The sequence below is a fragment of the Mustela nigripes genome, chromosome 5 (genome assembly GCF_022355385.1).
Source record: "Mustela nigripes isolate SB6536 chromosome 5, MUSNIG.SB6536, whole genome shotgun sequence".
In the NCBI taxonomy this organism is placed as follows: domain Eukaryota; kingdom Metazoa; phylum Chordata; class Mammalia; order Carnivora; family Mustelidae; genus Mustela; species Mustela nigripes.
The window spans coordinates 33,427,774-33,438,213 of record NC_081561.1 but is presented as its reverse complement, the minus strand read 5'-3'; the positions used below and the strand labels follow the sequence as shown (position 1 = coordinate 33,438,213).

The 10,440-nt window shown below is 56.7% G+C and overlaps 1 protein-coding gene across 3 annotated transcripts; it reads right to left on the bottom strand.

Annotated features, from left to right (window-relative positions):
* Positions 1-1,946: 1,946 nt before the first annotated feature.
* MAPK13 (mitogen-activated protein kinase 13) lies at positions 1,947-10,228 on the bottom strand. Of its 3 annotated transcripts, XM_059400132.1 has the most exons (13): positions 10,027-10,114; positions 9,481-9,582; positions 9,047-9,176; positions 7,776-7,834; positions 5,013-5,121; positions 4,757-4,786; positions 4,324-4,371; positions 4,119-4,233; positions 3,914-3,985; positions 3,164-3,243; positions 2,829-2,907; positions 2,550-2,726; positions 1,947-2,299 (listed from the first exon to the last, which is right to left on the bottom strand). In XM_059400132.1, exons 3-13 carry the CDS (start codon positions 9,059-9,061, stop codon positions 2,217-2,219), a joined length of 867 nt encoding a protein of 288 aa, XP_059256115.1. In that variant the 5' UTR covers positions 9,062-9,176; positions 9,481-9,582; positions 10,027-10,114; the 3' UTR covers positions 1,947-2,216. The 3 variants fall into 3 exon arrangements, with proteins under 3 accessions (XP_059256115.1, XP_059256113.1, XP_059256114.1); XM_059400130.1 differs by lacking the exon at positions 9,481-9,582 and having other exon boundaries at positions 10,027-10,228; XM_059400131.1 differs by lacking the exons at positions 7,776-7,834; positions 9,047-9,176; positions 9,481-9,582; positions 10,027-10,114 and adding an exon at positions 5,932-6,323.
* Positions 10,229-10,440: the final 212 nt, after the last annotated feature.

Sequence of the window (10,440 nt, the reverse complement as noted above, 5' to 3'; positions counted from 1 at the left end):
TCACGTGCAGGGTGAGCCTCATGGTGTGTTCCAGGACTGGCATTCTGGCTATCTTCGCTGGGATAAGGAACATGGGAGGCAGTGGGATTGTATGACGTTAGAGAGGAGGCAAGGGGCTTTGAATGCCAGGCCAACAAGAATGGAATTTGTTCTTGGGACCAGTGTGGTGTCTAACTGAGGGATCCTGGCTTGGGACTTGGGGCAGTTTAGTAACCTCGGGAGGACAGGGCTATGGCAGGACATGGCCAGCCCCTCCCTCCTTGACAGCAGGGTCACTCTGTGGGAGACGAAGCAGATTCTACAGACAGGGAGTGAAGGAGCTCAGAGAGGCAGGCCAGAGGGTACAGAAGGCTGGGCCACCATTGAATCCAAGCATGGGTTAAGATCACAGTGGTCAAGGCTGCTGGCTTCAAATCCTGCCTACAACCACTTTCCAGCTGTGGGTAAGTGACCCCATCCTCCTGGAGCCTCAAGCTCTTTTTTTTTTTTTTAATAGACATTATTATTATTTAGAGCAATTTTAGGTTTGCAGAACACTGTGTCAGAATACAGAAAGTTCCATATACTCCCTCCCAACACGGCTAGTACCCCGTGCCTCACAGTTCCCCCATTATTCACAACATGCATCAGTGTGGGACATTTGTTACAAGAGCTGAACCAATACGGATATGTTGTTACTAAGGGCAGCAGTTTACTTGGGAGTTCTCTCTGTGGTGGAGGGGTCCACTGGTTGTCACTAACGTGTACATCACGTGTCCACCATGACAGTTTCATACAGAACAGTCTCACTGTCCTAAAAGTGCTGTGCGGGCCTCAGTTTTACCATCTGTAAAATGAGTGTGAAGCCCATGTGAGCCCCAGACTCCCACTGTCCGCTGCTAATTTAGGCCTCTTGACAAATGGGACGGACAACAACTAAATGTCTTCCTAAATATGGTCTGATAGACATCAGAATCCCTGGGCTTGGGGGAGGGGGTCTTCATTCAGATGTTCTCCAGCCTCGGTCCCATACTCTGCCAAGTCAGAATCTCTAGTGTAGCGCCCAGGAAGCTGAATTTTAACCAGGCCCCTGGCACCCAGGGCCAGAACTACAGGTACCTGGGAGTTGGTTCTACAAAAGCTTTTCATATGCAAACAGAAAAATCCTGGCCATTGTCAGGTTAAAGCTCAGGAGAGATGCACCATTCCTGAGGAGGCGGGAGTAGAACTGTTTTTCCATAAAGTCTGGAAAAAGCCCGTTTCTGCCTTCTGCAGCTCCCAGCCCACAAGCCCGCTATTGTTTCGTATCTTGATTGCTTATCACTCACCCAAAATAACCTGCGTGCCACCGCTCACCAGCTGCAGCTCTCTGCAACTCCCTTAATTTAGCAGCCAGACACGTTTGGCTCTGCGACAGAGCCCAGGACCCAGGAAAGGGGCCCCTCCCTCGTGGCCATCTGTACGGGCTTAAATGGTGTCCTCCCAAAATCTGTGTCGGCCAGGAACCTCAGAATGTCGCCTCATTTGAAAACGGGGTCTTTGAGGAAATAATAAGTAAGGACGGAGATGAGGTCCTGCTGGAGGAAGGCGAGCCCTCGGTTAAATCTCTGGTGTTCCTATAAGGACAGACGGGACAGACAGAGCTCCATGGAGGGCAAGGGGCCCTGTGAGGCAGAGACTAGAGGGATGTGGCGACAAGGCACACCACAGAGGCCAGCAGCCCCCAGAAGCTGAAAAGAAGCAAGGAAGGATTCTGCTCTAGAACCTTCAGAGGAAACATGGCCCTGCCAACACCTTGATTTCAGACTTCCGGCCTTCAGAACTGTGGGAGAATGATTCTGTTGTTCAAGTCTAGTTTGTGGTGATTTGTCCCAGCAGCCTCAGCAAACCAATACGCCATCAGCACACAGCCCCCTGCCCCTGCTTGACCCGCCCCCCAGCCCCAAGGAAGGACCCCACACGTGGGCGAGTCTCCAGATGGACGATTTAATGTGGCTGGTTGTGATCAGAGCTATTTTCTCCCAACCAACATCTCTGAATTCTGCAGCTACTGAATTCTGTAAGGTCTGTTTCTTACAGAAGGACCAGGCCCCTCTCTCCTCCACCCCAGAAGAGGATAATCCCAGAAGGGCCGGACATGTCCTAGGGACCAGCAGGCATCAGTCCTAGTGGCAGGATCCCTGGCAGGTGGTGCCACGGGTAGTCCCTGGGCTCAGCCAGGGGTCCGGCTAGACAGGTCACTGCAGCTTCATGCCGCTGCGGCGTCGTGAGTCCCTCCGGGCAATAGGACTGAAGTTCACGATCTCCTTGTAGATGTGCTCTGCGAAACACACAGGCTGGCTCAAGGCGTGTTCGGGAGGCCAAGGGTGAGAGAAAGCCCCTCTCCCCCGATGAAATGCGGAGCAGAGATCAGCTCAGGGAGCAAGCAGTGCGCACAGGAGACAGTATCTGCTCAGAGAAGGGGTGGCAGCGGGGATCCAGGAGGGCGGCGGGCCAGCTGAGGCCAGGTCTGGAGACAGAGGGGGGCAAAGAAGAGACAGACCAGAACCCCCAAGGCCCCCTGCTCTTACGCTTCCATTCATCCACCGTGAGTTTCTCATGTTCTAAGGAATCATCAAATGGCTGCGGGGCCTCTGTCTCCTCCTCGGGGTCTCGGAAGGGCTCAAAGAAGGGGTGGGCAAGGGCCTGCGAGGCCGTCAGGCGCTTGTCCACATCCAGCTCCAGAATCTTCTCCAGCAGGTCTATGGCTGCGGTGACAGAGCAGGAAGCTCACGCCCCAGGCCTGGGAGAGCCCAGCGGCTGGGCCAGGCTGCAGCTGCCCCCCATCACAGCCAGGCCCCAGCACTCACCCTGGGGGCTGGCACGTGGGAAGAGCTGAGAGAAATCCTTCTTGGGGCTCTGTGGCAGGGCCTGGATGTAGGATTTGGCCTGGAAGACAGAGGAGCAGTGAGTAATCTCCCAAGGTCAGCCTCTCAGGGGTTAGGCCTTGGGGTAAAGGGCAGGGACTCCAGAGAAGCCCAGAGCTGGGCCGAAGGCTCAGGGCAAAGTCCAAAGTGGGAGGAAGGCAAGAGCACCTGCCAGGAGGGGGCCAGTGAGGCCTCCTTGCCAATGGCCTAGAGCCCACGTGACCCCCAGTTGGCCAAGTGCAGAAGCCTAGGCCAACTTAGACCCATCTGCCACTCACTGCTTTGTCATTCAGCTTCTGCACAAACTCTGCCCCCGGCACCCCGGTCACTTTTAGGATCTGGGACAGCTGATCCAGGTCTTGACAGCAAGTTAAGGCTCAGCCTCACTCTCTGCTGGTGGATCTCAGGCTGTCCTTCCCACTGCCCTTCCATCACTCCCCACCCCCACCCCCAGGCACCCAGGGTGCTTTCAGGAGAAGGTGCAGGGCTCCGGGAGGCTTCCCATCCTCCAGGCTTGGTTAAGGGTCCTTCCCCACAGATGCTCCTGGAGGCGCCGCCTTCCAGGCTCCCATCCCAGCCAGTCAGCCGCCATCACATCAGTCTCTCGGTCACAGTCCCCCACCCTCACACTGAGTTCGGTGCTGCCGACCCACATGTTCTCAACACCCGCACGGCGCACAGGGCCGCTCAGTTAGAGCGCGCAGTGCCAACACGTGAAGTCTTTCCTACACGGTGGTAGAACAGCAGGTGGCTGCTTTCCAGAAATTCCCTCATCTGCATTTTAAAACTGTTCTAGGGTCAGTCCACAGAGTGGCCAACCGTTGATCTCAGCCCAGGTCTTGAGTTTAGGGTTGTGGGTTCAAGCCCCGTGTTGGGCTCCAAAAACCAAACCAACAAACCATTCTACAGGGAGCATGAATCACTTTCGCATTAACCAAAAAAAAAAAAGAGAGAGAGAGAGATTTAATCAAGTGTCTGTTGAAGGAGTGAATCCCTGGGTGGAGTTTAGCTTTTCCAGCAAAGGATACAATCTTTCCCCTTGAACAGAGTTTTCCCCGTCAGCATCTCCGCCATGATACAGCCCACAGACCAGATGTCCACTGCAGACAGAGGAGAAGACGCGTCACCAGAACCAGCTGAGCCGGGGGTCAGTCCACCCAGAGTTGCCAGAACAGTGCTGGAGGGGCCACCAGAGAAGCCCCCCGGCCCCTCCCTGGGCAGTGGGCCACTGACCAGTCTGATTGTAGTGCATCCAGCTGAGGATCACCTCAGGGGCCCGGTACCAGCGGGTCACCACGTAGCCTGTCATCTCTGCGTCCGCATGCCGGGCCAGCCCGAAATCCAAGATCTACGGCTCAGGGGACACAGGGAGAAAGAGTTGCCGCACACAGGAGGCTCCCACCCCAACACCAGGCTGCCCCTGCACCCACCAGCTCACCTTCAGCTCGCAATCCTCGTTCACGGCCAGGTTGCCCGGCTTCAGGTCCTAGACGAGAGGAGAGAGCGAGCGCTGGGCTGAGAGGCAGAGATGAGAGCTGGTCTCCCTTCCTCTCTCTGGGTGTCCGTCTCCTCAAGTGTAAAGTAGGGGGCTGGCCTAGGTGTCCTCTCGGGCCCAGCCAGCTCTAAGATACTCTTGATTCCCAGAGCCTAAGACCCCCAGCTCAAGGCTCGCTTTGTCTGCAGCATCCAGAAAGTTCCCCAGAACACAGCATTCTTCTGAGTAGGCCTTCCTGGGCCAAGGCCGGGTCTGCAAAATCCACATTTCAGGTCTAGAGGACTTTCGCCTCCCCACTCCTTTCCTCCTTCCCAGCTGTGGAGAATCTCTCCGGGCTGAAGAGCCCTCTGAGGACCACCACAGAGAAAGCACTCACCCTGTGCACGACCCCAGCTGAGTGGATATACTGTGAGAGAGAGAGAGAGAGAGAGAAGGGTGAAGCCAGCGCCTGGCTTCCATCCCGGGCGCTTCAGGCTAGCTCCAAACCTCCCTGGCCCTGTCCCACTGTGCTCATCCAGCCCTGACGGCCGGGCATTCCCCAAACCTCAGGTCTCAACACCAACGCCCCCCTCCCTCCCCGGCCCTTCCCCTCCCTTTCAGCCCCCTCCTTCTCGCCACACACACACACACACCTTGAGACCCTTGAGCATTTGATACACCAGGTACTGGATCTTGTCCTCACTGAACTCCATCCCCATGATCTTCTGCAGGTCCGTCTGCATGAAGGGCATCACCAGGTAGCTGCAAAGCGTGAGAGCTTCTTGCCAACCCTGGCCCCACCGCAGCCAGCCAGACCCCTCACACGGGCTTCCTGGCTTCTGGCTCTCAGCCGGGCACAGTGGACCCCCACTGGCAGAGTTCAGGATCAGCATTTTAGCGGGAGCATGCTCAGGAAAACCCAAATGGGGCTGTGCTCCCTCTCTTCAAAGGCACCCTCTCCTTGCCCTCCTCTGCTGCACCCCCTGACCTCAGGAAGCCACAGCCGTGACTTAGGAGCACCTGCCAGCATTTCCTTCTGCTTCTGTCCAAATATTTTCTCCCGCAGAGGGTTATGCCTGGCTAGGAGAGCTCCATAAACCACCAGGAACGTCTGCCCTTCCAAGAAGGAAGTAATCCCACAGCCTCCAGGAGGGCAGAAGAAGGAAGAAGGAGTAGCTGAGCCACAGCACCCTCTGATGGGATTGCAAAACAGGTCAAGGTCAGCAAAATATGGCTGTTGCTCAAGGTAGTAACGGCAAAGTCCAGAACAAAAGATGATGGGTTTAAAAAGGAATATTTACCAAAAGAAAAAAAAAAAAAAAAGGATGTGGTAGAGGCCGTCTCTTTGAGCCTATGATTTTTTTTTTTTTAAGATTTATTTGAGAGAGAGAGAGAGAGACTGAGAGCTTACACATGAGAGAGAGCACAAGCTGGGCGGAGGAGAGGGAGAAGTAGGCTCCCCACAGAGCAGGGAGCCTGATGATTTGGGATTCGATCCCAGGACCCTGGGATCATGACCTGAGCCGAAGGCACCCCAAGCCTGTGATTTTCTGAAGCTTTCTGCTACCTTACCATCCCCTCTTCCTCACGGGGGTCCTGCTCCATGCACGGTCCCCTCCCCACTGCTGTCCTTCACCTCCGCATGGACCCAGGTTCTCTCCCGTTGGCTGACAAACTTGCTGAAGTCTTCCCATGCTTGTATCACCACCTCTTGACTTGATTCTTCAAAGAGCCACCCCTTCTCCCTCTTTGCCTCTCCAACCAAACTTCTAGAAAGAGTGGTTCACCCTCTCGACTCTCTGCCTTAACTTCCAATCCCCTGACAACCTGACATCTGTTCCCACCCCTTGGAAACTGTTGGACCAAGGGCTGCCCAGCAGGCACTCCCACGGCTCCCTTTCTTCCTGTCGGACCTCTTGCAAAGTCTGACTCTCCCTCAAGATTTCTCTGTTGATCCCTTCATCAACAGTATTGCATCATGTTTTAGCTGAGCCCAGAGCTCCCTGAGTTTCCCGATTTATTTGCAACTGCTGATTAAACACCCTAACGTTTACAGGCTCCTCAAAAGTTGTGTCCAAAACAGAGCTCATCATCTTTCTCCCAAGATCTGTTCTTCCTTCCCCTTGTATTCCAAGCAGGAGCCTGGCATCCTGATTTACAGCCCCTCTCCGGGCCACTCCCTCTCCCAACAGAACGACCCTTCGACAGTCCTGTCTCCTGACGGTTCTCAGGTCCGCTCTCAGCCTCCCATCACCTCCGCCTTAGTTAGATCCAGGTCTGGAATGCCCTTCTCCAGGCGTTCTCTGCTTCTAGAGCTGCTCCCTGTTTCCCTGCCCCCTCCTAAAGTGCACCCCCAAATCTGATCTGACTATTCACGCTATGTTCAAATCCTCTGTGGACTTGAGGCTGCCTATGGGATCAAGTCTGGACTCTTCCCTTGACCAAACCAGCCATTGGCCTTCACCAGTCAAACTGAACTTACCCATATTCCCCTAACAGTCCAGTTCCAGGCAACGTGGTCGTTCCTTTGTCCACTCAGTTCCTCCTACCTGGGATGCCTTCTGCACCCTCCACCTCAGGCAAACCTCTACTCATCCTTCGGGGCTGAGTTTGAGCCTTTCCTCCTCTGTGAAGCCCCAAGGCAGCATGCAGTCCCTTGCACCCGACCATACTTAGAGAACCCACCACATCTCTGTGAATCTTCCTGTAGGAACTATACCCCCACCCTGCCAGGGGCAGGGGAAACTGGTCCACTTTAAATGCCCAATGCTAAGCCCAGAAGCTGGCTTTATAGGAAAAAAAAAAAAAAAACCCTCTTCAGAATCGCTGCATCCTAACAAAGGGACCTTCAGCTGCATCTGAAATAGAGGTTGAGAAAAAAACGAGAAAAAAAAAAGTCCATCCTCCCAAAGGTTCGTACATTTTAGACCAGGCACGGTCTAAAATTTAGACCAGGCAGTAGCAAAGCAGTGCATTGAACAACTAAATTTTCTGGTTCTCTGTGACTGTCAAACACCCCATCAGCCAGAAGCGGCCAAGGATTCCTGCTAGGAAGACACCCAAAGTCCAGACCCACACCTGGGCCCCTACGGAATGGTGAAGTAAGTTGGTGCCGACCCTGTGAGGACTGCCAATGAGGTCTTGGTGGTATTAAAGTGCGTAATAAGAGAAGCAGAGGAGCAGACATCTCTTGGCAGGCAAGCACCCCACAGAGCCCCTCCCACCTCTTCCTGCCAGCCCTCCCCCACCAACCCCCACCAAGAAACTACAGAGGGAATTACACAGGGGTGAGGGGTGGACAGCCCAGCACAGGAAGCCTACTGTGCAGAAGAGCGAATCTGGACTCTCCCCCAGCTGGCTCCCGAGTGGCAAGTAAGGCCTGCAAATGCCCTGGAACCCAGCGCAGCCCGACTCACAAGTCATGGAAATTGCGCAGGGAGGAGGCTGAGGTGAAGACATCCAGGAGCCCGATGACCTGGGGAAAAGGTTGCCAGTGAGGCTGGGCAGCCGCCACAGCCCTCTCCCCATTTCGCTTGGGGCCCTAGCCACACACCCCCCCATTTCCTGGTACACCATCTCTGGCAGGAGGCAGGTCCCCCCGCCTTCTCGGGAATGGTTAAAAGGGCAGAGGCAGAAGAGAAAGCCCCTTAACTGAGAGCGAGCTTGCAGGACACAGTGATTGCCCCCCAAGTCTGGGATTCAGGGCATGCATGCAAACTCACTCTCAACTCAAGTAGGCAACCATAAGTGGGGAAGGGAATCAAGGAGGGAACAGGGAAGGGGCCTTCCAGCCAGCAGGCTCCCTGCCCTTGACCTTGGGTCTCCCACCATATCCATCCTTGCCTGCCAAAGGGCTGGTTCAGAGACAGGGGAAACATCGCCCTGGGGAGGCGTTTGCTGAAGAGAAATGGGGCTTAAGATTTGAGCACAATATTTTGAAATCATTATTTTACCAATCTAGGTATCCCAGAGCAAAGACTGGTTGTTAAGCCCAGCGCTGGGTGGCTAGTCTTCCCAGCTGTTTCTATGAGACAGGATATTCTAACGGTTATGCACTGAAGAATGGGGCCACGCTGCCTGGGTTCAAATTCCCAGCTGGGTCACTAACTATATAACCTATTAGTCTTTATGTGCCTTGGTTTCCCCTTCTGTCCTTGGGAATAATAGTACTCGACTCCTATGATGCGAGGAGTAACACGTTTGTTTCCGCAAAGCTCTGAGGACAGCACTTGGCACAGAGAAAGTGCCCAAGTACCTAGAATTATTGTTCTTATTATTGGGGCCACGTGCAGAAGCTACATCAGCCAGGATGCTGGGCGTCCTAGCTCCAAGATCGAGAAAAAATCACAAGTACCTCCGTGCCCACTTCTTCGTAACAGAGAGGAAACAGTAAGTTTGCCCCTCCCAAAGTTCATTTTGCTCCACTACCCAAAAAACCATCCTTTGCACCCTTTCTGGGCAGGGTAGGTCCTGGCTCCTCATTTTAATGAGGTGAGGGAAAGGGCGGGAGGGTCAAGAGGTGATTCCCCTTCCCCTGGCCCTGTCCTGAGCTCTCTGTACCCTCTTAGGCCATCTCTCCCACACATGGGGGGTGGAAGGGGGAAGCTAGTCAGAAGCCTTATGCGGCCCCTCCCCCGCCCACCCACCTGCTCCAGAGTGGCCCCCAGAGCCCCCCAGCCCAGCCTACGTTCTCATGCTGCATGTGCTTCAGCAGCCGCAGCTCTCGGTAGGCCCGCTTGGCAAAGATCTCGGACTGGAAGGGCCGGCTCAGCTTCTTGATGGCCACCTTCTCCCCTGACCGCTTGTCGATGGCAGAGCTGGAGGGCATATACAGGTCGGCAGGCTGTGGCTTTCTTGCCGCCCCAGCAGCCCCCAGGCCACATCCCAAGTGCTATCTCCCAGGCCACTCTGGGGGAGCCCAGGCCATCCTCACCAAAATCCCTCCTGGCCAGCGGGCTGGGCTGGGAGGAAGGGAACCCACCACCTGGGAGGTAAGGGAGCAGCTTCAAACGCAGGGAGGGATGGGAGGGGGAGGTGGGGTGGGGGGGCAAAGGGGGGCAGTTCTTCACGGGGTCAGACCCAAGTTCAGGCCAACAAGATCCAGAGCCCGGCACTGTGTACCTTGGCAAGTCATACTTCCTCCTCTTTGGGCCTCAGGGTACCCGCTTGTAACAACGGGGATTTGCCTGGATGAACTCTGGGGTCCCTTGTAAGGTTCAAGTCCTGGGGAACCAGACCCAGTCCTAACTCAAGCCACAGAGACCCCACAAAGCCGGTGAGGACAGTGAAGTGGCGCCCGCGGTGGCCGCAGGTCAGCCTCTGCCACAGCCCGAGGCTTCTGCCTGCCACTCCGCTGCCCTGTCGCGGCCTCCCAGCTCCAAGCGCTCAGCCCAGAAAAGCCTCCACCAGAGTCTTCCGAGCCGGCGGGACTCGGGGCTTTGGGGTCTTCGCTCAAGGTAGTGGGGACGCAGCCCCGAGCGCCCCGCAGGAGACGGGGATCCCCCCCCCCAACCCCGAGGCGAGCCCGGGAAGAGATGCACTGGCCGGGCCCGGGTCGTCGGGAGGCTCCATCTGCGCCCCGGTGCCCGCGCGCCCGCCCTAGGTCCCGCCCGACGCCCCGCGCGTCCCCCGGCGCCCCCCAGCGGCGCGCTGTCCCGGGGGTCTCACCACACGGCGCCATACGCCCCGCTGCCTACGTGCGTCGGGGACACGTAGGTCTTGGGCAACTCCCAGGCAGTCTTGTTGACGTCCTGCTTGTAGAAGCCCTTTTTCCGCGTGAAGCTCATCCCGGGCCCCCAGTCTCGGCGGCCCCAGCACGGCGCCTGCGTTCGTGGCCCGCCGGCTCCCAGCACCCGGCCCCCCGCCCGCCGGTCCCGCCCGCCCGGCCGCCCGCTCCTCCCCCGCGCGAGGGCGGGGTCCCGGGCCTGCGGCGCGTCCCACCTGCCGGCTCGCCCAGATGCGCCGAGTGCGGCCACGCCCGGACCTGCCCCGACAGCCCCGGCGGTGTGGGGCCCGGGACCGGAGTCCCAGGTGCGCTGCCCCGTAGGAGGGGTTGTTGCGGGCGTCGCCGGCGGCGGGGTA

What these genes read in the sequence shown, in the direction of transcription:
- MAPK13 (XM_059400130.1), bottom strand. Translation starts at nt 10,145, where the DNA reads ATGAGCTTCACGCGGAAAAAGGGCTTCTACAAGCAGGACGTCAACAAG. An exon ending in ACGAGGATTGCGAGCTGAAG is followed by an intron (nt 4,234 to 4,323) that starts GTGAGCTGGTGG and finishes CCTGAGCCGTAG; the next exon opens with ATCTTGGATTTCGGGCTGGC. An exon ending in CCCACGTGCCAGCCCCCAGG is followed by an intron (nt 2,727 to 2,828) that starts GTGAGTGCTGGG and finishes CTGTCACCGCAG; the next exon opens with CCATAGACCTGCTGGAGAAG.